Below are 19,845 nucleotides of genomic sequence, written 5' to 3' on the forward strand. Positions count from 1 at the left end.
ACCCTCGACGGAGTCGCCGCCGGAGGCTCGCAGCCAGCTCCTGTGGCGCATAGCCGCCCGCAGGGCCTACCCTCGACGGAGTCGCCGCCGGAGGCTCACCAGCCACCCCTCTGCGGCTATGCGCCACGCGGCTATATGCCACTGCCGCAAGACGCACGCCGACGCAGTCGCCGCCAGAGACTCGCCCGCCACAGCCACTCCAGTAACGAATGAATGTATTGGCAGCCGAAGCGCGGGTATATACATGCAGGCACGCGGCTAGCCGCCGCCGATCTTGCGCTCGCGCGCAGGCTTCCAGGAGCCCTCGAAAATGTGCTGGACAAAGGCGTGGGGGTGGTCGACAGACTGCGCGCCCATGGTGCCCACGCCGGGCGAGAATGAGGTGATGGGCAGGACGACGACGTCGCCGATCTTGACGCCCTTCTTCAGGTTGGTGATGTTCTTCCACGAGATGTTGAACTTGGCCAGGTACTTGAACACGGTGTCGGTCCAGACGCCAGGCCCGGTCCAGTCCATGATCTGGGAGCCCGAGTCCTTGGTCTTGGGCAGCTCGAGCCGGCCCTGCATCTTGCGCTCGAGCGTCTGGCGCGTGATGTCGGCGACGATCTCGGCCATGACGGGGTGGCCGCGCTTGGCCTGGATGGTCCACTGGCAGAACTGGAGCCGGCGCGCGTACCAGTCGTGCCAGTCGGGCCGGTCCGGGTCGGCCTCGACGCCGACGACGAGGCCGGCGGCGTGCTCGTTGGCGGCGCGGGCCGACGGCTGCAGGCCCTCGGCGTCGTCGGGGATGACGGGCTTGCCGTCGCGGTCCTCGACGGACGACAGCCCGGACGGAATCCACTCGGTGACGGCCTTGAGGGCCATCGTGTCGATGTCCGAGTACACGCCGCCGCGCGCGAGCAGGATCAGGTACCGGAAAAAGTCGGCGCGCAGGATGGCCGCGGGCATCGAGTGGTAGGCCTCGACGACCTCGGGCACGCTCATGAAGAGCTGGTCGACGAGCACGCCGGCGGTCTCGTCGTCGACGACCTCGTGCACGTACCCCGCGGCCTCGTTTTCCTTGGTCCACGACGCCTCGGTTGTGCGGAACCGCGTCGAGAACCGCTTGTCGGACGGCAGGTACTTCCACGTCTGCCAGATCACCTTGGGGAACTGCTGCTGCATCTTGTCCGAGAGGTCGTACTGGAACTGGTGCTCCAGCCGCTGCCGCACGAGCTGCTGGTACCCCTTCGGGTCCGCCTTGAGCAGCGCCGTGGAGAGCATCACGCCGCTGGCGACGGCTGCGGACGGCGTGGACGAGCAGTAGTAGATCACGTAGAGGAACATGACCACGGCCAGCGCCGGCACGATCGGCGACTTGCGCGCCATGGGGTCTGATTGTCGCGTCTGCGGTCAGCGGAGGAATCGCGGCGGCTGACCTGCGGTCCGTGGATCGCCAGAGGCTCACGCCGCTCGCCCGGCCTGATTGATTCGACTGGTGCCCGATGGACGCGCTGCGAGAATAATCGTGCGGGCGAAGATAGGCCTGGCGACGGGTCGTAATGGAGAGGTTGTGAGTTGCGCGGGCTTGTGATCTGTGACCCGGCTCTTCGAGATAAAAATAACTGTGCCCAAACGGGAGGGGGGGAGTGTGAGCAGCCGCGCGAAGCCTGGGTTGGGTTAGCGCGAAGCGCATCAGGCACAGCGGGCGTCGAAAGTGCCGTTTTGTGCGTGTATACGCCGCGCCGCGCAGCGCGCTACTTGAAACGAGCGCCAAGCGGCCCCAGGGTGCGACAGTGACGCGGCCGGGAGCGGGTCGCGTTGGGGTGCACGCGGGCCCGCGGTGGTACCCGGCGAGAGGGGCCGGCGGGGATGGGACCCGTTGAGAGGGGCCAGCTGGGGATGGGACCCGTGTGGATGCGGATGGGACCCGTGCGGATAGACTGCGGATGGGACCCGGCGCAGACAGACGCGCTGGGAAGACGCGCCGATGCTGGTACCCGCCGAGTCGGATCCGCTGGCGCTGGTACCAGCTGGGGACAAAGCCGCTGGATAGACCGGCCGTCGCTGGACCGGCCGACCCGGCCGACCCGGATCGCTGGCGCTGGTACCCGCTGGGGACAGAGCCGCTGGATAGACCGGCCGACGCTGGCACCGGCCGACGCTGGTACCCGCCGACCAGGATCGCTGGCGCTGGTACCCGCTGGGGCCAAAGCCGCTGGATAGACCGGCCGACGCTGGCACCGGCCGACGCTGGTACCCGCCGACCAGGATCCGCTGGCGCTGGTACCCGCAGTCGCTGGTACCCGCCGTCGCTGGTACCCGTTGGGGACGGACCCGCCGATGCTGGGCCCGGCCGAGGCTGGCGCTGGCGTCCGCTGGGGACAGACTGGCCGATTCTAGGACCCGCCGCGGACAAAGCCGTTGGATAGACCGGCCGACGCTGGTACCCGCCGCGGACAAAGCCGCTGGTAGACCGGCCGACGCTGGTACCCGCTGTCGCTAGTAGCCGCCAACGCTGATACCCGCCGACGCTGGACCCGCCGACGCGGGACCCGCCGTCGCTGATACCCGCCGTCGCTGGACCCGCCGCCGCTGGTCCCTGCCGCCGATCGATCCGGCCCGCAGCGCCTGTCCGGCACGACTGACTCCGCCGGCGGCTCGGCCGGCGCCGCGCCCTCGCCGCAGCCCCCGCCGCAGCCTCCAGGGGCAGCTGCTCGGCGCGTACGTCTAGCACCCTCGGCACGCGCGTCGCGCCGCGCGGGCTCGGCGCGGCTGGCGCTCCGGACCGGCGTCCCAGCCCCAGTCCGCGGACTCGGTCCGCGCCGCGCGGACCTGCTGCACCCGGCCTCTACGTCTAGCCCGTTCCTGGCCCACCCCGCCGGCGCGATCGGCGATCAGGCACCCGATCGCCCCCGTCGTACTCCAAAATGCCTGCATTCTTGTACAATCGCCTATGCCAAAAAAAGACACCGCGTGTCGTCTATCCTACACTCCCGGCCTATATCGTGTCCGGGTTCACTACCATGCGTACCAGCAGCTGCCGGTCCTCGGCCTCCGGGTGCGCAATCGCAAACATGACCTGCCCCTCGTGCTGGCTCAGCAGCCGGATGTCCTTGCCCGAGATGACCTGCTTGAGCTCGCCCGTGTCGCTGTGCCAGATCTCCACAAACGACGGATCAAACACAATCAGGTACGGCGGCTCGAACGCGACCGCCCGCGGCTGGCCGACAAACTCGATCGTCATCGCCCGCGACAGCAGCCCGTGCCGGTCCGTGTACAGCGCGCAGTTCTCGTAGCACAGCAGAAAGTCGTGCGTCGAGATCTTGAACATGCCCAGCGGCCGCTGGCCAAAGATCAGCCGGCGCACGCGCTCGCCCTCGGCGCCGGCCAGGTCCGGCACGCTCAGCGCGTGCTTGTCCTCGAGCCGCATGATCTCGATGCCCTTGGCCGCGTGCACGGCCAGCGACGCCTTGAACAGCGACAGCCCAAAGCACTCCGAGTGCACGTAGAACCGGTCGGCCTCGCGGTAGCGCTCGACGCCGACGTGCGCGCCCGCCGCCTTGCGCAGGCTCTGGAACCGCGACAGCCGCCGCGAAAAGTCCGTCGCCCGCGGCTTGTCGCCGAGCGGCTCGTACACCTTGAAGACCGACTGCGACGTCGTGTCCTTGCGCCGCGTGATCACGACCGTACGGTCCTTGAGCTTGCCGGTCGCAAAGAAGCTCACGTCGCGCGAGCCCGACAGCTTGTACGCCGACGCGCGCAGCTCCTCCAGCGCCGCGTCGCGGCCCTCCTTCGGCCGCGCCGCGCCCACCACCGTCTCGATCGCGTACGACAGCAGCGTCTTGTCCGACAGCACGAGCACGTACCCGAACTCCTCCAGCACCTCGATCTGCGTGACCTTGGCGATCCGCAGCACCTGCGTCCAGTTGCGCGGGTGGCCGTTCGAGAAGTACACGCCAAAGTCGCAGCCCACGAGCGTCGCCGGCGTCTTGGTCTCCGGGTGCGCAAACGTCACCGCGCAGTTCACGCGCGTCTGCGCCAGCGGCCGCGGCCGCGCGCCCGGCAGCGAGAAGTTGTGCTCGGCCGCCCGCAGCGCGCGCTCCAGCACCGACCCCGGCGCCGGCACCTGCTTCGACTGCTGCTCCGCCGGCTCGTACCCGAACGCCAGGTCCGACACCACCCACAGCGAGAACGGCTCGGACCGCAGCGAGTACATGGACGACGCGTAGCCCTGCTTGGCCATCATGATCTTGTTGCACCACACGTCCCGCGCCGAGTGCGACGTCGTGAACAGCGTGTACGTCTGGCCGTGCCGGCCCAGGTGCGTGAACCGGAACGGGTAGTAGACCTCGCCCAGGTCGCCCAGCTTGGTCACGGCCTGCCCGCTGTCCTCGTCCTTGCCGCCCATGCTCGAGATCGAGTTCTGGCCGCGCCGGTGCCCCAGCGAGCCCAGCGTCGTCGGCGCGCTCGCCGCGGTCGGCGTGGCCGCGCCCGGCACCGACACCGTGCTCGCAAACGAGCTCAGCCCGAACAGGTGCGACTTGGTCACCGGCTCCTCGTTGCCCGACTCGAGCACGAGCAGGTTCATCGGGATCGGCGGCTTGGACACGATGTACTTGACCACGCCGTTGGCGTCCTTGCGCGGCTTGGTCAGCACCAGGAAGTTGTCGAGCAGGATCAGGAAGCAGTCCGTGTGCCGCGTCCGCGGCAGGTGCACGTAGCCGTGCTTGATCACGCTCCGGTTCTGCGAGCCCAGGTTGAGGTTGACCTTGATGTCGTCGCTCTTGAACACGATGTTCTGCTGCAGGCTCATGAACATCACGTCCTTCTCGCTCTCGACGAACTTGGCGTTGCACTGCTCGACCAGCGCCGTGGCCTCGGTCAGCGACCGCCGCAGCAGCTTGGACTCCTGCGACGTCTCGGGCGTGTACTTCTGCATGGTCTCGAGCAGCAGCCGGTAGCGCAGCAGCCGCGGCGTGACCCGGTTGAGGTAGTGGTCGAGGCTCTGCCGGCCCGTGCGCGGGTTCTTGTCGCAGCTGGCCACGTACGTCTTGAACAGCACGCTCTTGGCCTTCTGCTCCTTGATCAGCTCGGTCGCGCGCCGCAGCGTCGCGTGGTACTTGAGGTACGGCTTGAGCGCCGGCCGCACCCACTCGAGGAACACGTCCGAGATGCCGGCGATCAGCGGCCCGGCCTGCTGCTTCTCCTTGAGGCCCTTGAGCAGGTACTTGCTGTTGACCTCGATGATCTCCGGGATCGCGTCGAACACGACCTTGACGAACGCCTCCTGGTTGGGGATGATCGGGCTCTCCGCGTTGAGCAGCGGGTCGCGGTAGACCGCCAGGAAGACCTTGAGGTCCGCGATGAACAGCTCCTCGAGCGAGATCAGCTCGTGGATCACGCACTGCCGCTTGATCTCGCGCGGCTCGAGCGACGCCAGCAGCGCCGCCGGCACGCTGTCGGACCACTCCTGCGCGACCGTGTCCGGCGTGGCCTCGGCCGCCGCCGTCTTCTTGTCCTTGTTGAGCATGTACGACACGTACTTGGCGTTGGCCAGCGACCGCCGGCACGTGTGCGCGTAGCAGTGGCAGTACGCCGTCACCAGCACGTCGTTGTTGTCCTCGTTGTGCGCGTGCACCGAGTAGCACCCGCGCCCGGTGAAGAGCGGGATCACGCCCGAGATCTGCTTGCCCTCGATCAGCCCGAGGTAGTTCTCCGTCAGCCGCAGGCACCCCGCGTTCTTGAACGTCTCGATCACCGACAGCGCGCACTCCTCGGCCTCGATCCACTTGAGCTTCGGCACCGTGTACGTGAACAGCCCGACGAGCGAGTTGAGCACGTCGTCCTCCTTCATCAGGTTCAGGTCGCGCGCCATGATCTCGCACAGCCACGCGTACAGCGTGCTCAGCGACCACGGCGCCGCGCACAGCTTGTAGTCCTTGGCCGACAGGCCCTGGGGGAACTCGGCCAGCGACGGCAGGCTGAGCATGGGGATCGTCATGTTGTCGGTCGCCTTGGGCGTCAGCAGGTCCGGGTCGTCCTGCGAGAAGCTGGCGGGCATGCTGGCGAGCTCCGACATGAAGTCCGAGAACGACAGCGCGGCCGGCCGGTCCGCGGGCGGCGGCGACCGCGCCGGCGTCGGCGAGTGCGACCCCGCCCGCCGCGCCTCGACCGCCGACGTCGTGTTGGACCGGATGAACTGCGCCGAGTGCTGGTGCTCGCGCGTCGACGAGTCGTTCACCGACGACGACCGCGGGAACGTCGGCGCCAGCGCCTGCACCGTGTCCTCCGTGTCGAGCGCGGCCAGGCCCGGCGGGCCCGCCAGCGGCGGCACCGCGTTGGCGTCGTAGTCGCGCGGCACGCTCTGCGACCGGTACGGCAGGATCTTGTGCTCGGGCGCCGGCGGCGGCGCCATGTCGTCCGAGTCCTCGAGCCCGCCCAGGGCGGACGCGGCCGCGAACTCCTCCCACATCGAGCGCGCGCCGCCGCTGCCCAGCGGCGCGGCCCGCTGCGCAAACTCGGCGCCGGCCTCGGGCACGTAGTCGTCCTCGGACTCGTCGCGCCGCCAGGCCCGCGTCTCCACCTGCTCCGGCTGGTTCTCCTGGAAGCTGTAGCGGCGCTCGGACTCGTCGCTCGACGTCGGCATCATGCCGTAGCCCAGGTAGTCGGGCATGAACACGCTCGGCGGGCCGCTCATGATGAACGGCAGCCCCGGCGACGGCGACGACCGCGGCGACCGCACCGGCGACCCGTGCCCGGGCGAGTGCCCGGGCGACCGCGTCGGCGACCGCGTCGGCGACCGCGCCGGCGACGGGCCCGCCGACCGCGCCGGCGAGTGCCCCGCCGACCGCGCCTTGATCGGCAGCCGCGGCGGCGACCGCCCCGCCGACCACGGGCTGTACGGCGGCTCCGGCGACGCCTCGCCCCGCGCCCACAGCCCCGGCCGCTCGTGCGCCGGCTCAAACAGCCCCGGCGGCACGTCCCGGTAGCTCGCCGACCGCGGCAGCTGCTGCCCGCCCGGCGACGGCGGCGACGGCGACCGCGACCCGCCCATGTACGAGTGCAGCTGCGGCGACGACGGCGACCCCGACATCGCCGCCGGCCGCCGCTTCGGCGGCAGCGCCGGCGCCGACGTGAACGGCGACTGGTACCCGCCCGGCAGCACCGCGTGCGGCGGCGGCTTCGGCGGCGTGCTCAGCGCCGGCGGCCGCGTGCCCCGGCTGCGCGACCGCAGCGGCATCACCGGCTCCAGCGACAGCTCCGCCATGTCCGGCACGTCCTCCTCCACGTCGAACGACCGCCGGTACGGCTCGTACACGGGCCCGCTGCCGCCGCGCTCCTCCCGCACGCCCTGGAACAGCCCGTCGTCGCCCCGGCTCCACTCGTCCTCCTCCATGCTGGCCGCCGGCGGCGCAGGCGGCGCTGCCCGCGGCGGCAGCGGCATCCGTTTCGAGTACGAATACCGGTCCATCGTCTTTGTCTGCTATCCGGCCGCCCGCTTGCGGCCTCCGGTCCCCTGATGCCCTCTGTTGCCTGCTGGCCGCTTGTTTGTGGTTGCTGCCCGATCAGACTGCGCCAGGCATTCTTCCTGGATGCGATGCTCTGCCGATGCGCGCCCTGCGGTCTGCCCTCTGTGGCTGTCTGCCGCGCGTCTGATGCAACTGCTGGCGCCTGCTGCCGTTCTGGACGTTGGATGGCTGCCGGCGGGGGGGAGGCGATGATGTTTGGTAGAAAAGGCGGTGAGAAAAATTCGTGTCTACGATCCGGCCCAATGACGCCAAATCGGTGGTTAGGTCAGATCAACGGCGAGAATCGGACTGGGCACCCGCGCCGCGACGCGGGCACGGCCGGCCGGCGCGCCGCGGCCGCGGCGGGCAGCGGGCAGGGCAGCGGGCAGCGGGCGGCGCGGCGCGGCGGTCGCGTGGCGGCGCGCCGGCGTGGCGCAGGGCGGCGCCGCACCGCATGCGGCTTAGAGCGCGCCTCAGCCGCAGCTAGTGCGGCGCGGCCGCTCGCGCGCGCCGCACGGCGTGCGGCGCGCTAGCCGGCCAGGGGTCCTACGCGAAACCCGTCCGGGCCTGTTCGTCGAAGCTATGCATTGGTACAGACGCTACGTGCGCGAGCAGCCCGTGATGGCCGTCAGCTCGGCCGGGCACGTCACCTCGCGGAACGAGATCGTCGGGTTGTCGGCGCCGAGCATCCAGTCCCACCGGAAGTAGCAGCCGTCCTTGAGGGCGTCCGGCAGGATGTCGCACTCGTCGCGCGACGACACGCCGCCGTAGCGCGCGCCCCAGCCGTCCGTGCCGGCGCCGTACTGGGCCGAGCAGCCGTTGAAGAGGCCGACGCCGCCGCCGGGGATGAGCAGGTCAAAGTGCGCGCCCGTGCTGGTGCCCAGGTCCGAGCCGGTGTTGGTGGCCTGGACGATCATGGTCTTGCCCTCGGCGGCGGTCGACGTGAACGAGAGCTCGTAGCACGCGCAGCACCAGCTGGCCTCGGTGCCGCCGGCGATCGACACCGCGGCAAAGCCGTACGCGAGCGAGTCCGTGACCGCCCACGGCGCGTTGGACGCACACGTGTAGGCCGAGCCGCCGTCGCAGCCCGAGACCAGGCTGAAGTCGGTCTCGATCGTGTTGTTGGCGTCGCACGTGAAGACTGGCTGCGTCACGCCGGCCTTGCCCTCCCAGGAGCACGAGGGCTTGCAGCAGTCCCAGTAGCGCGTGGTTTCGCCGTCGTCCCAGTCGCCGAGGGCGGTGACGGCGACGGCGGAGGCGGGCGCGGAGGAGGTGGCGGCGGCCGACGAGGCGGTGGAGGAGGAGGCGGCGGAGGAGGCGGTGGAGGCCGAGCTGGTCGTGGCCTTCGAGCTCGAGGCCGCCTTGGTCGAGCTCGGCGCCGTGGTCTCCGTCGAGCTCGAGCTCGCCGGCGTCGCCGCCTGGGCCGTCGCCGTCGTCTTGGTCGTCAGCGTCGACGACGCAGACGTCGGCGCCGCCGAGCTCGCCACAGCCGCCGTCAGCGTCGTCGTCGCCGCCGTCGTCGGCAGGCACTGGTAATAGTACTCGTTCAGCGACGAGCAGGCCGCGCCCGCCGGGCACGCCGTCGCCGACGCGTAGCCCGAGCCGCCGCACTGGCCGTACAGCGACTGTGTGCCCGCCGCCTGCGACGTCTGCGGCACGCACTGGTAGTAGTAGTCGTTCACAGACGTGCACGACGTGCCCACCGCGCAGTCTGTGGGCGCGGTCCAGCCAATCCCCCCGCACTGGCCCCACGACGTCTGGGTCTCGGCAACAACCAGCGGCAGGACCGCCAGAGCGCCCACAAGCACAGATCTGAAAGCCATTTAGTTTGTGATATGAACGAGCTCGGTTGCCAGCTTGATCCAGGCAACCAGAAGTATGTAGAACACGAACGTCTTGAAGGAAAGTGAGTCTTGACGGCAAGCAGGCTGTCAAGAGTTGCGGTTGAGTCTGGCGTCTCCAGGCCGGCCCCGGCCGGCTTTATACCTGTCGTGCCCGGACCTGAAACGCGCTGCCGTGGACATGCCACGGAGCTTCAGGAGTCGCGCCAGGCGGCCCTGTAGTTTGTCGCGAAAACCGCGAAACTCGCGGTGCGCGAACCCGATCTCGCGGTCTGCGTATTGGGCCACTACCGCTCTAACGCGCCCGCTAACGTCTCATCATATGCACTACCCCTTGTAATACAGCTCTCGGCTCGCGCACATGTGCACCCGGGCCTCTGATTCGACCGTGACCAGATCCCACCGGCGGCCGCTAGCCGGATTCTTGCCGGCGTCGGCGCCCATGCGTGCTCGCCGCACTAGACGCTCTAGAATGTACCCGGCGGGGTCTTCTAGCTCGACGGCTGAGTCGAGAGCCGCCAGACCGCACGACCGACGGCCGCGGCGGTCGTGCCCAAAGACGGTCCGCCGCCTGGCGCTTGTGACGCCCGTACGGCTGCGGCGGCGGTACCTGAAACAGTTCCAGAGCCCGGGATCCCGCACGGCTAAATGTAGTCTGTTACGGACGTGCCACGGGACTAGAACCGCGGACATGTGCCCATGCCCGATCGGGAGATTCAGTGTCAGACCCGGCACCCAACTTGACAGATGTCTACGGCTGAGCCAGTTCGTTGGAGCCGCGTCCAGCCTGTGCCTGTTTCAGAACACATGAAACACAAGAGTGATATTCGCATAATTTGGAGCATGCGGCTGGCGATCGACGGCGCTGCTGATGTTGCGGCACGAAGAGCGGACGCTGAGCGCGACCGCCTCCGCCCGCGCGAGGTCCTGCGAGTCAGCGAGTTTTCGTCAGCACTCGGCCGCACCTGCCCAGCGTCGGCGCTCCGCAGCCATCGGCCGCCGCTCTCGGCGCCGCTCGCCACACGGAAATGCCGCTGTTCGCGCCCTGGCTAGCACAGCGCAGCAGTTTGCTGCATAAGAAATCTCCGAGTGCCTGTAGCTCCTTTGCCGCTACCGCCCCACAAGTACGCCCCAAGCGCACCATCACCAAACCGCACCGTGCCAGCCGGCCCTAGCGTCTTGGCAGCGCCCACCGCGGACTGGGCATCATTCTTCTGAGCCGCGTTACGGCTGTGCCGGCCGGCGTCCGGATCTCGGCCCGCTCCGAGCCGACCGGCAAAGACGCACACACCCCGCGCGCGGCTGGACTCTCGGGGCCGCAACCGTCGCAGCCTGCGCCGTTGGGCCCGCCGCGTGCCGTGCGACGTTGGCAGCCGCCCGCGACAGTACTGGCAGGGGTGGCAGGGAGCTACCCCGCCGACTCGCGCCCGCAGAAACTCGCTCGCCTTCACAGCGCGAGCGTACGACCTGCGCTTGCGCTTGCCGCCGACTGCAGCGCGCACACATGTGACTCTGGCGCTCGCCTAGTCGTGTTGCTGGGCTAACGCCGGGCGATGGGTGCCGGAACCCGCGCCTTGCCCGAGCGTGCTCCGCAAACCTTTGCGCACATGTCTACGGCGCACAGGGCCTAAAAAAGCTAGCTGCATGCAGGTACGCACATGCTAGCGCCCCCTCGGCTGATATGCTGCAGCCTATCGCACAAACTCAAATTAAGGAACCAGGAACATACTTTGTTACCCAAGGGATCGGGCCAGACCCTTTCCGTGGTCGCAGCGTCCCAATATCGGCAAGCGCGCCCGCTCCCACGTATCATACAGCGCCCTAGTCCCCGCTCCACAGGTAGCCCGATCGCTCTCACGTGCAGCTGCAGATCGCTACGTTCTTAGTGCGCCCGCAGTCGCGCTACTGCCGCCCTCGTCTCACGAAACCGCTAGCCGCCTGTCGCCCTCGTCTTCGGCAACCTTCCGACGCTCGCCATATCCGCCCCAGCCGTCTACATATTCACCCCCGGCCCCTCGCCCGCCCGCCGCCGTGCTCGTAGAAAACTCTTTATTTTAACAACCAAAATCCCTTGCATATAATACTGATAACCGCGAGAGGCATTGTACAACTATAAAGATATAAAAAATGTTTGTAAATATATATAAGATCAGAATCGAAGGCCCTCCATGGCGTACACTTGAACTTCTCCATACCATCCTTGCGGTTATCAACGCCAAAAAGTTGTCTGCGCGCGCGCCGCGCCGGCTTCGCTCGCTTCGTCTAGAGCTCACGCCCGGCCCGGCTCAACGCATGAGATCCCACAGCTCTCCGCAGAGCTCGAGGAACCGCGCGCGCTTGGCTCTGGCATGAACCTCTGGTTCGGTCACAGTATCCTGCGGCCGACCAGCCGACAACGGTGACGACAGCGGCGGCGACCGCTGCTGCAGCAGCCGTAGTCGCTTGAGTGCCTCGTCGCCATCCCGCTGCCGGCCCTCGGCCGCCGAGGACGCATAGAGCTTGCGCTTGCGCTCGACCAAGTCGGACTCGCCGCCCAAGGTCTCGCCAAACACCATCGCCATCATCTCCGCCCGGCGATCACCCCCAAACATCTCCCGCTCGCGCGCACGCGGAAGACTCTCCCGACGAAAGTGCCCGCCCGGCCGCGCGCCGGTGTCACGCGACGGACCCATGTCCGACCCAGAGCGCATGTGCGTTGGCACAAAACGCTGCGTGCCCGGCGCGCTGCCGCTGCTGCTGCTCGACGACCGGCTGTCCTGGTACGGCGGCGGCACGACCGGCGTGCCGCCCGCCGACAGAATCGGCCGAGCTGTCTGCGGCGCGGGCCGAATCGTGTCGTCAGGAAACACGTCCATAATCTGCGGCACCGTGCGCCCGGTGGGCGCGCGGTCCAGGCGCTTGGAAATAGGCGACGAAACTGAAATAGAGTGCCGAGTCGGATGTCCTTTGTTCATTCGTCGTCGATTATAATTACTGGTACACGGCGCGTGGTCATTACTTTTGTTCATACTGTTCCCGTGGGGCATGTCTCTGTCGTCGTCGTCGTCGTCATAGTCGTCCTGCTCATCGTCGCCGCGGTAGGCCCGCTCGCGAGCCACCTCGTCCTCGGTCGGGCTGCCCCGACGACTGGCGTCAACGCTCAGCGAGGACTGGTGGTTCGCACGACGCTGCATCTGCCTGACATCTGGCGGCGCCGAGTGGCGGATCGGCGCCGAGTGAATCGCCCGTTCGTACCCGCTCAGCCGGTACTGGTGCGAGTTCACAATCTGGATATTGGCCGGCGGCGCCCGTCGCTTCGTCGGCAGGCGGCCGCGGCCGCCAGCGGCCACGGCCGCCTGCACCATCATCTCCGGTGCGCCCCTGCTTCCCTCACTCACCGCCTCGGCCGCCGGTCCGTCCGCGGCATCAGTCCGGCTGGCGCGCGCGGACTCGACGGCGGCCTCGGCCTGAGCTCCCTCCTTGGTGCCTAGCGCGCTGGCCAGCAGACCCAGCTGCTGGCCGGGCTGCTTCGTGGGCTGACTGGCTCCCTGGCCAGTCGTCTTGCTCGTCTTCTGCGAGTTCGTCTCGGCCAGCCCGGCGCCGTGCTGACCCGCACGCATCGACGCCTGCTGACCCTTGAGCGCATTTTCGGCTCTCTCCGCCGTGGGGCTGTCGTCCTCGACACCCTCGCTCTCGTCGCCGTCGTCGGCGTCGGCCTCGTCGACCGTGTCCTCGTCCGACACGGCCACGGCCTCTTCTTTCGTGTTGCGTCCGGCAGCTGCCGTAATTTCAGTCTCAGACTGCGCCGGCGATGCCCGCGCACCAGGCGTGGACACGCCCGGCTCAGTCTGTCGCAACTTGGGGGATGGCTCCGAACGCTCATCCAATCCACGCTTCAGCTGTCTGCCCGCAGACGGCGAAAACGGTTCCTTCGCAGGCTCGTCCGTAGACTTTTGGCGCGCTGCAATCAGCTTGCGCTGCTGCTGTTCAATCGACTTGCTCCACATCACAGTCTCCATCATCTCGTGGTTCAGCGACGGTAGGCCTGGCGACACACAGTGCACTGCCAGACCGTACATAATGTCCTTGGCTGACTTGGGCTGCGTGCGTACCATCGCGCCCGACCCGGTCGATGACGCCGACCCGGTCGACGCCACCGACCCGGCAACGCCTGCCCGCGGCGACAGGCGCGACGACGCTGCAGAGTGAGCCGACACCGTGGACGATGTCGACTTGGCCGAGTGAGACGTAGGCGGCGCCGCGACCGCCTGGCCGGCCGCCAACGCACCCGGCAGCGAGCTGTCGATGCGCAGGTTCGGTGGCGGCCGCCGACGGCTGCCACGGTCGGCCAACTTCAACTGCTCCTCCGGCTCCGTGCCGTCCCGCGACCGAGAGGGCTCCGACCGCGGGGACGGCAGGGATGAACGCTCGGTCTCAGTCGCGAGCGTACTGGCCGGCGCCGAATGCACCGGCGAGACGAGCGTGGCCGCGTGGCGGCGGACACTGCTGTCAGCGCGTCCTGGTGGCAAACATACCTCAGCGACTTCTGGTGAAAACCGCCGGCACCGGGCCGGCTGGCGTAGTACGGCGGCACTGCGAGCTTGTCGCTCAGCACTAGCGATGGGCTCTCCATTTGTGCGACTTGGCTTCTGTCGGTCAGCTCGTGAAAAAAAAACACCACAACGGCGCCGCCGTCGTCGCAAGCCGGCCGTCGCGTCCAGACCCTCCGAGCCCGCCTGCGCTGGCCTGCACCACCCCTGTGCCCAGCTCCCGTCACTCCAGCCCGTGCCTGTGTACCTCTTCTGCTGCTTCTGCCAGCAACTTGTCTTTGCGCTCTCTCTGCGCTCCTGTAGGCTCAAAGGCCGTGCCACTGTACCGCGCCGCCGCTGTGCCGCTGTGCCGCTGTGCCCGTTATATGCCCTCTGGGCGAAGCCAGACGTCTCTTGAACGTGTGCTGCTGGAAAATAAAGGGGCAGGAACGGGCACACTCAGCGAACACAAAAAAGTAGGCTCGGGGACGTCGGCGACCACTTTGTAGTGCCACTGCGAGACACAACCCAAATTTCTGGCCAGCAGCAAGTGTGACACGTCAAGGGCGCTGCCGCAGCCAGGGTGCCCTCAGGAGCACGACGCACCATAGTGAATGCGGCTAGCATTGCGCCTTGGCTAGCCTGCCCTGCTGTCCGGCTGAAGTCAACGACCAGATCGGTTTAGCGGCACAAGAAGCGGTCCCGCGCAGTCCGACAGCTGCAGCCACGGGCCGGCGGCGGGCCGGCGCGCCCGCGGCGCTACGGCGCGGTTGCCCACAGAGAGGACCCAGGCAGCGGCAGAAGACATGGCGGCGGCTGGGCGCCCGGCAGGGCGCCCCCCAGCGGGCAGACACGGTGGGCGGGCGGGCCACACAGGGGAGAGACTCAGGAGAAGACTAGGCCGAAGCAGGCAGTGGTCCCGATCAGCGCATGCATGCCCACCAAGGCAGCTAGACAGCCGGCAGGCGGCGACGGAGACCGGCGCAGGTATCAAGCGCGGTGCCAACAGGACGGTATAGCGGACGTGGACGGCAGCCGGCGGATCGCCGACAACGCCTCGCCGCGTTGGGGCAGCAACAGGCTAGGGGCACGCGGGCTGCAGGACCGGTGCAGCGTAGTGCGGCGGCGGGCCGGCGGTCAGCCGCAGCGGCTGAGGCGCGCGCCAGCCGTTGCGCACGGACGGGGACGTGTCGCAGCCGACCGAAAACGCTCAGCTGAAACAGCGCACGACGAGCCGCACGGACTGCGCGCGGCGGCCGGCCAGACTCACCTGCAATTGGCGTGGGATCGGGCGGTGGGCGCGTGTGGCGAGTCTGCGGCGCACGGAGGCGGTGTCGGTGTAGCGTCTGCGGAAACGTCGCGGCCGGCCGGCGAGTCTTATAGTCTGGGCCGCGTGCGGCGGCCGCCGCACGACTCCTGCTGCCCCTGCTCGAGGGCTAGCTGGCTGCGGTGGCAGACGTCCCTGGATCCCTGACAGGCTACGTGCGAGCTGTCGCGCGACACGCGCAACGGCGCCAGGGAGTGCGCGGCGTGCTACGTTGGCCAAGATCACAAGCGCCTGTTCCGGCGCGCCGCCGCCCCGGCCGCGCTCGCTTGACTCGGCTGTCTCTCGGCTGCCGGCGGCTGGCTGGCGGCTGCGGTCGCAGCCGCCCGCAGGTGAACAGGGCGTGTCGCACGGGGCGACACGCCGAACGGGCAGCACGGAGCGCGTCAGTCGTGAACCCCGCGCGCGCGCGGCCGTGGCGCTGTGGCGTCCCGCCGCGACTCGTCATTGCACCCGCCGGCCGCTGCCGGCCGGCCGCTGCCAGCCGCGGGCCGCTGCCGCCAGCAGTTTCGGTTTCAAGGGCGCCCGCCCGCGCCGGCGCCAGGCGTTTCATTCCCAGGCGCGCGATCCCAATTTGCGTGCGCGCGCCGCATTAGCTCCAGCCGATCGAACGTAGCGCGTATCCGGAATAATTGCACTGTGCCTAGCCCCTTCTGGAAGCGGCTCATGTCGCTAAGCCCGCAGCGGCCGTGGCAACGGGCTAAAAAAGGCGCCTCCGTGCGACGCTCAGCCGGGTGCCCGGGGGCGGCCGGGTGTGTTCTGCTTCGTTGCGTGCTTCAGATGGTAGGCACTAAGCCCGATGGAGCTAGACACCCCCTGAATCCGTGCCGCGCGCATTGGTGTCAGGCGCCACCGGCCCGCTTAGCCCGCTGTCCGTGGCGTCGCGTGGCGCGTTGCACAGGCGACGCAAACATTCCGGCCCGCTGCTCGCGCGAGCTCTGCGGCTGAGTACCGGCCTCTTGGGTCCGGTCCCGTCGGCAGCAGGCGTCTGGAAGCCCTCGCCCGCGCCCGCGCCGCCGCCATGGACCGCGCGGCACCGCGCGCCGCACGGCGTCTGTGCCCACTGTGCGTTCTCGCGCCGCATGGCGCGCCGCCGCACGCGCACGTCCGGGCCGTGACAGCGCCGCTCGGCCGCGTCTACCGATGGACAACAGTCCCGACAGGTGGTGCCAACGTGCCACGCTCCTGTCCGGTCGCGGGGGCCGCGTATGCGACGTCACGGCGCACTACGACCCACTGCGCTGGCACTGACACGTACATGTCCGTCCATGCCCGCTACGCAGAACTAATGTTTGGCTCGGCACACCGCCGGCCCCTCGCGGGCCACAACCGGCGCACAGATGTACACGTTGTATATATACAAGACTCAAAGCGGCGCTCTGAATTCCTTAGATTAAACCGACATGGTACTCCTGCTGAGAAATCAAAACTAACATACAAGATACATAGATGAGAGCAATATATAGATATGATGACAAGTGTAGGATGAACAAGTGGAGATGAAAGTATAGATGACAAGGTAAAACGATACTAAAACAGATGACTGCCGGTAAAACCTGACGGTAACAATAATATAACATATAGTACACTCTTCTGAATCATACGCGAAGAGAATCGAAAGCCGGACCCACCAAACCCAATTTTACAAACAGAAAGAAAGACGTACGGCACCATATCCAACTGGCGCGTACTTTATCGTTAGTTGTCATGTCATGTCGTGATCATTAGTCCTCAAGCCACCGACCACTACCGGTGGCACCACCGCGGCTCAGGGGCCGTGGCAAGCCTACCGGCGGTCAATCCACAGTCGACCGCCACGGCCGATTCGTCGCCGGAACGACGTCGACGCGCGGCCCGCCGGCTGTGTATGATTGCCCAGGGCCCGTGGCTGGAACTCTTTCACGGCCGCATTTAGTAACAGTGTAGACGGCGTGGTCGAAAACAGCGCCGACGGCCACACCGACGACGACATGAGAAGAGACGACGACAACGCCAGCGTCGACGACACCATGTGCGGCGACCCGGCCGCCGGAGGAGACCCAACCGTGTTGAGCTCCGAGAGCGACGACACAGACGACACGGACGGCGACGGGCTCGGAAGATAGAACATCTTGACGCCGTAGCCGTCCGTGCCATTGCCCGCAATAGCACCTTTCATGCCCAGCGACTGTTCGTCTATCATCCGGCTGTCGGTGTAGTCCTCCCAGCCGACGTCGGCCTCTCTGCGCCGAGCAAGCTTCTCCTCGATCGCCGCCTCGATCGCCGCCTCGCGCTTCTTGTAGACCTCGCCCAACGATATGAGCTCGACCTCGGCCACCTTGGGCACATTGACCCGGACTGCGGACGGTGTGCCCGTGCCCGAATCCATGGACATGGCAGAGGCAACGTTTGGACTGCCGATGCCCGGACCCAAGTGCCCGCCAACCGACGTCGCCAACGGCATCGGCTTCTTCTTCTTGGTCACCAGGTCGTCGTCGTCGCCCTTGATGCCAAGCTTGCGCTTCATGTCCTTCACCATGGCCCTCTGCTTGAACAGATTCCATTCGAGCTGGAGGTTCTCCTTGCGAGTCATCTCGCGCTTGAGAACCATTTCGACCAGGTTGCGGGCAATCTCCATCTCCATGCGCAGCCGCCGCAGTTTCTCGTTGCTCTGAGCGTCCGTGCGACGCGTCTTGCGCGCTTGCCGGAACTCGCGCCGCCGGAAACAGACATAGGGGTCCGAGTCGTCTTTCTCGTTCTCCTCGAAGCGCAGCGAAGGCATGATGGTCTTGCCCAGCTGGGCAATACGCCGCTTCTTCCAGTGAGGATATATCAACCGTCCGAGAGTGGTGTAGTTCGCAAGACCGTTGTCCTGGAAGCTGCTTTCCAGCTCTTCAAACGACAGAATGTTGGTAGGGTCTGTCGACAGGAACGGCTGCCGCTCAGCGATGACCACCTCCAGCTGGTTCATGACAATCTCGAACGCATCTTCGCTGCATTTTTGACTGCCCGGCCTCCGAGTGGAGTTGAGCTCCTCAAGAAACTCAAAGTCCTCCTCGTCCAGACAATACGGACACTGGCTGGTATCCTCGACCGTGGACGAGAACCGGATGTAAGTCGTCGGCTCGGAAAACTTGCGAGTGTAGTACTTGCTGTAGTCCCCAAAAACCTTGGACGCATCCGGAGTCGGGATGTATATCTGCTGGACCTGCGCGCCCGACGCTGCTGCGATGGACGCGTTGATGGCCGCCTGCAAATGGTGCTCCTACAAAAGTTAGCATTGTTCGCCAGAGCTGCCAAGACGCATGAATCAACGTGGACCGGCTGTTGCGGCACGGCGATGGAACCGCCGGGGCAAAGCCGGTAACTCTAACCCGGGGGTGACAGGGTGGGCAGCTGGCTAAGCGAATGGCAGAGTGGCAAGCGCGAACAGGGACAGATCCGAAAAATTATTTAAGGAACCGTTTGCCCGTACGCACCGTTACTGCCTTCGCTTGGCCAGTGCAGCTCCAGTGGCCCACAGTGGTGCTGTCTAGCGGCGCATATGCAGGCCCGCTCTAGCGGTCGCAGTCAGCCGCCGCGCCGACATCACCGCCGAGGCCACCGGCACCAACCCCAGCTGACGCGTGCGCGCTTGTGGCACAAGCGTGGCGCCGCGCGCGCACAGGCCGCCAACACACGCAAAAAGTGCGTCAGTGGGTCCGGGTTAGGGTATCACGAGAACGCATGCGTCGTGCGGCAACAAGCAGGGGTGTGACGAGCTCCTTACCTCCTCCTCGCCCTTCTCGACACCGGTCTCTATCTGCTGGATGTCGCGCTGCTGCTCATCTTCAAGGTCCGGGATATCCGACTGTCGTATAACCTGTAGACTCTGCTTGACGGATATCTTTCGCTGGCGAAAGCGAGCCGACCCGGCCTTGGTCATGTGGGCGGAAAGCAAAAATTATGAGGAGTGAAGAAAGGAGTTAGTACCCTTTCAAGGCCAAAAAATGGGCCTCAACGGGACGAATTCACAGGAACAAGTTGCTAATTTGATAGACCAGGCATCCGACAAGAAGATTATCTGAAAATTTCAGATGGATGGCTGCTCAAGTCGATGGAATTTGATGACAAAGTCCGCCTGGTGCCCGGATTTTTGCTGTTTTGGCGTATGTTTTTGTTGCGTGAAAATTTTTTATCGCTGGCGGTGTGGCGAATTCGCAAGATATTCTGGGCGGATTATTTTTGGCGTAGGCGTTGGCGTTTCGGATCCAAGGCTTCCAGGAAATTCTTGCAGGCCGATCGGGCGAGCGCGGCGACTTTGGACTAGACTACTGCCTAAAAGAGCTGAGGCGGTTGCTTTAAGCTAAACACCTGCTGTTTGTAGAACAACGCGTGCGCATTTGGACTAGCGGACTATATGTCTAACTGTCTGGCACATATGGTCTAGACGTGCCAGCCCGCGACGCTATCACCACTGGCGCGCCGCCAGGTGCTGCTGAGCCTGCGCGCGCCGGGCACCGCGTACGGCCGGGTAATATTGGCCAGGCGCGCCATCTGCGTCCTGCTGCGCTGCACTGCTGCGCCGTCCACACGTGTCAGGCTGTCGGCTGCCGCATGAAGGTCCAGGGTCTTGCGATCCGCGAGCCGCACCGGGCACCGGAGAAGGCGTCTTGGGCCTCCGCCGGAGTCGGCGTGCGATGCGGTTAGCCCCAGTCTAAGAC

General features: G+C 66.7%; 5 protein-coding genes across 5 annotated transcripts; all 5 read right to left on the reverse strand.

Annotated features, from left to right (window-relative positions):
* Positions 1–66: 66 nt before the first annotated feature.
* Positions 67–1,561, reverse strand: V1510DRAFT_421694 (nucleotide-diphospho-sugar transferase). The gene has a single exon (XM_066934658.1). The coding sequence runs from the start codon at positions 1,366–1,368 to the stop codon at positions 259–261; it is 1,110 nt and encodes a 369-aa protein (XP_066787212.1). The 5' UTR covers positions 1,369–1,561; the 3' UTR covers positions 67–258.
* Positions 1,562–2,900: 1,339 nt separating this feature from the next.
* Positions 2,901–6,806, reverse strand: V1510DRAFT_421699 (CNH domain-containing protein). The gene has a single exon (XM_066934659.1). The coding sequence runs from the start codon at positions 6,677–6,679 to the stop codon at positions 2,981–2,983; it is 3,699 nt and encodes a 1,232-aa protein (XP_066787213.1). The 5' UTR covers positions 6,680–6,806; the 3' UTR covers positions 2,901–2,980.
* A 1,283-nt stretch (positions 6,807–8,089) lies between these two features.
* V1510DRAFT_404613 (endo-glucanase RCE3) lies at positions 8,090–9,313 on the reverse strand (the record flags this gene model as incomplete). The annotated part of the gene is made up of 1 exon (XM_066932264.1): positions 8,090–9,313. The coding sequence occupies one exon, from the start codon at positions 9,311–9,313 to the stop codon at positions 8,090–8,092; it is 1,224 nt and encodes a 407-aa protein (XP_066787214.1).
* Positions 9,314–11,416: 2,103 nt separating this feature from the next.
* On the reverse strand, positions 11,417–14,194 carry V1510DRAFT_242397 (uncharacterized protein). Its single transcript, XM_066930543.1, has 3 exons — positions 14,108–14,194; positions 13,846–13,959; positions 11,417–13,813 (listed from the first exon to the last, which is right to left on the reverse strand). The coding sequence occupies exons 2-3, from the start codon at positions 13,941–13,943 to the stop codon at positions 11,617–11,619; spliced, it is 2,295 nt and encodes a 764-aa protein (XP_066787215.1). The 5' UTR covers positions 13,944–13,959; positions 14,108–14,194; the 3' UTR covers positions 11,417–11,616.
* A 2,755-nt stretch (positions 14,195–16,949) lies between these two features.
* On the reverse strand, positions 16,950–19,067 carry V1510DRAFT_404615 (enhancer of polycomb-like-domain-containing protein; the record flags this gene model as incomplete). The annotated part of the gene is made up of 2 exons (XM_066932265.1): positions 16,950–18,407; positions 18,912–19,067. The coding sequence occupies 2 exons, from the start codon at positions 19,065–19,067 to the stop codon at positions 16,950–16,952; spliced, it is 1,614 nt and encodes a 537-aa protein (XP_066787216.1).
* Between the last annotated feature and the right edge of the window lie 778 nt (positions 19,068–19,845).

The sequence above is a fragment of the Dipodascopsis tothii genome (genome assembly GCF_038497935.1).
Source record: "Dipodascopsis tothii strain CBS 759.85 unplaced genomic scaffold V1510scaffold_32, whole genome shotgun sequence".
In the NCBI taxonomy this organism is placed as follows: domain Eukaryota; kingdom Fungi; phylum Ascomycota; class Lipomycetes; order Lipomycetales; family Lipomycetaceae; genus Neoaidaea; species Neoaidaea tothii.

Bases quoted from the DNA above. Each gene is read 5' to 3' on its own strand.
- V1510DRAFT_421694 (XM_066934658.1), bottom strand. From the start codon at position 1,368: ATGGCGCGCAAGTCGCCGATCGTGCCGGCGCTGGCCGTGGTCATGTTC.
- V1510DRAFT_421699 (XM_066934659.1), bottom strand. From the start codon at position 6,679: ATGAGCGGCCCGCCGAGCGTGTTCATGCCCGACTACCTGGGCTACGGC.
- V1510DRAFT_242397 (XM_066930543.1), bottom strand. From the start codon at position 13,943: ATGGAGAGCCCATCGCTAGTGCTGAGCGACAAGCTCGCAGTGCCGCCG. The intron at 13,814-13,845 runs GTATGTTTGCCA...CGCTGACAGCAG, and splicing joins TTTCACCAGAAGTCGCTGAG to TGTCCGCCGCCACGCGGCCA.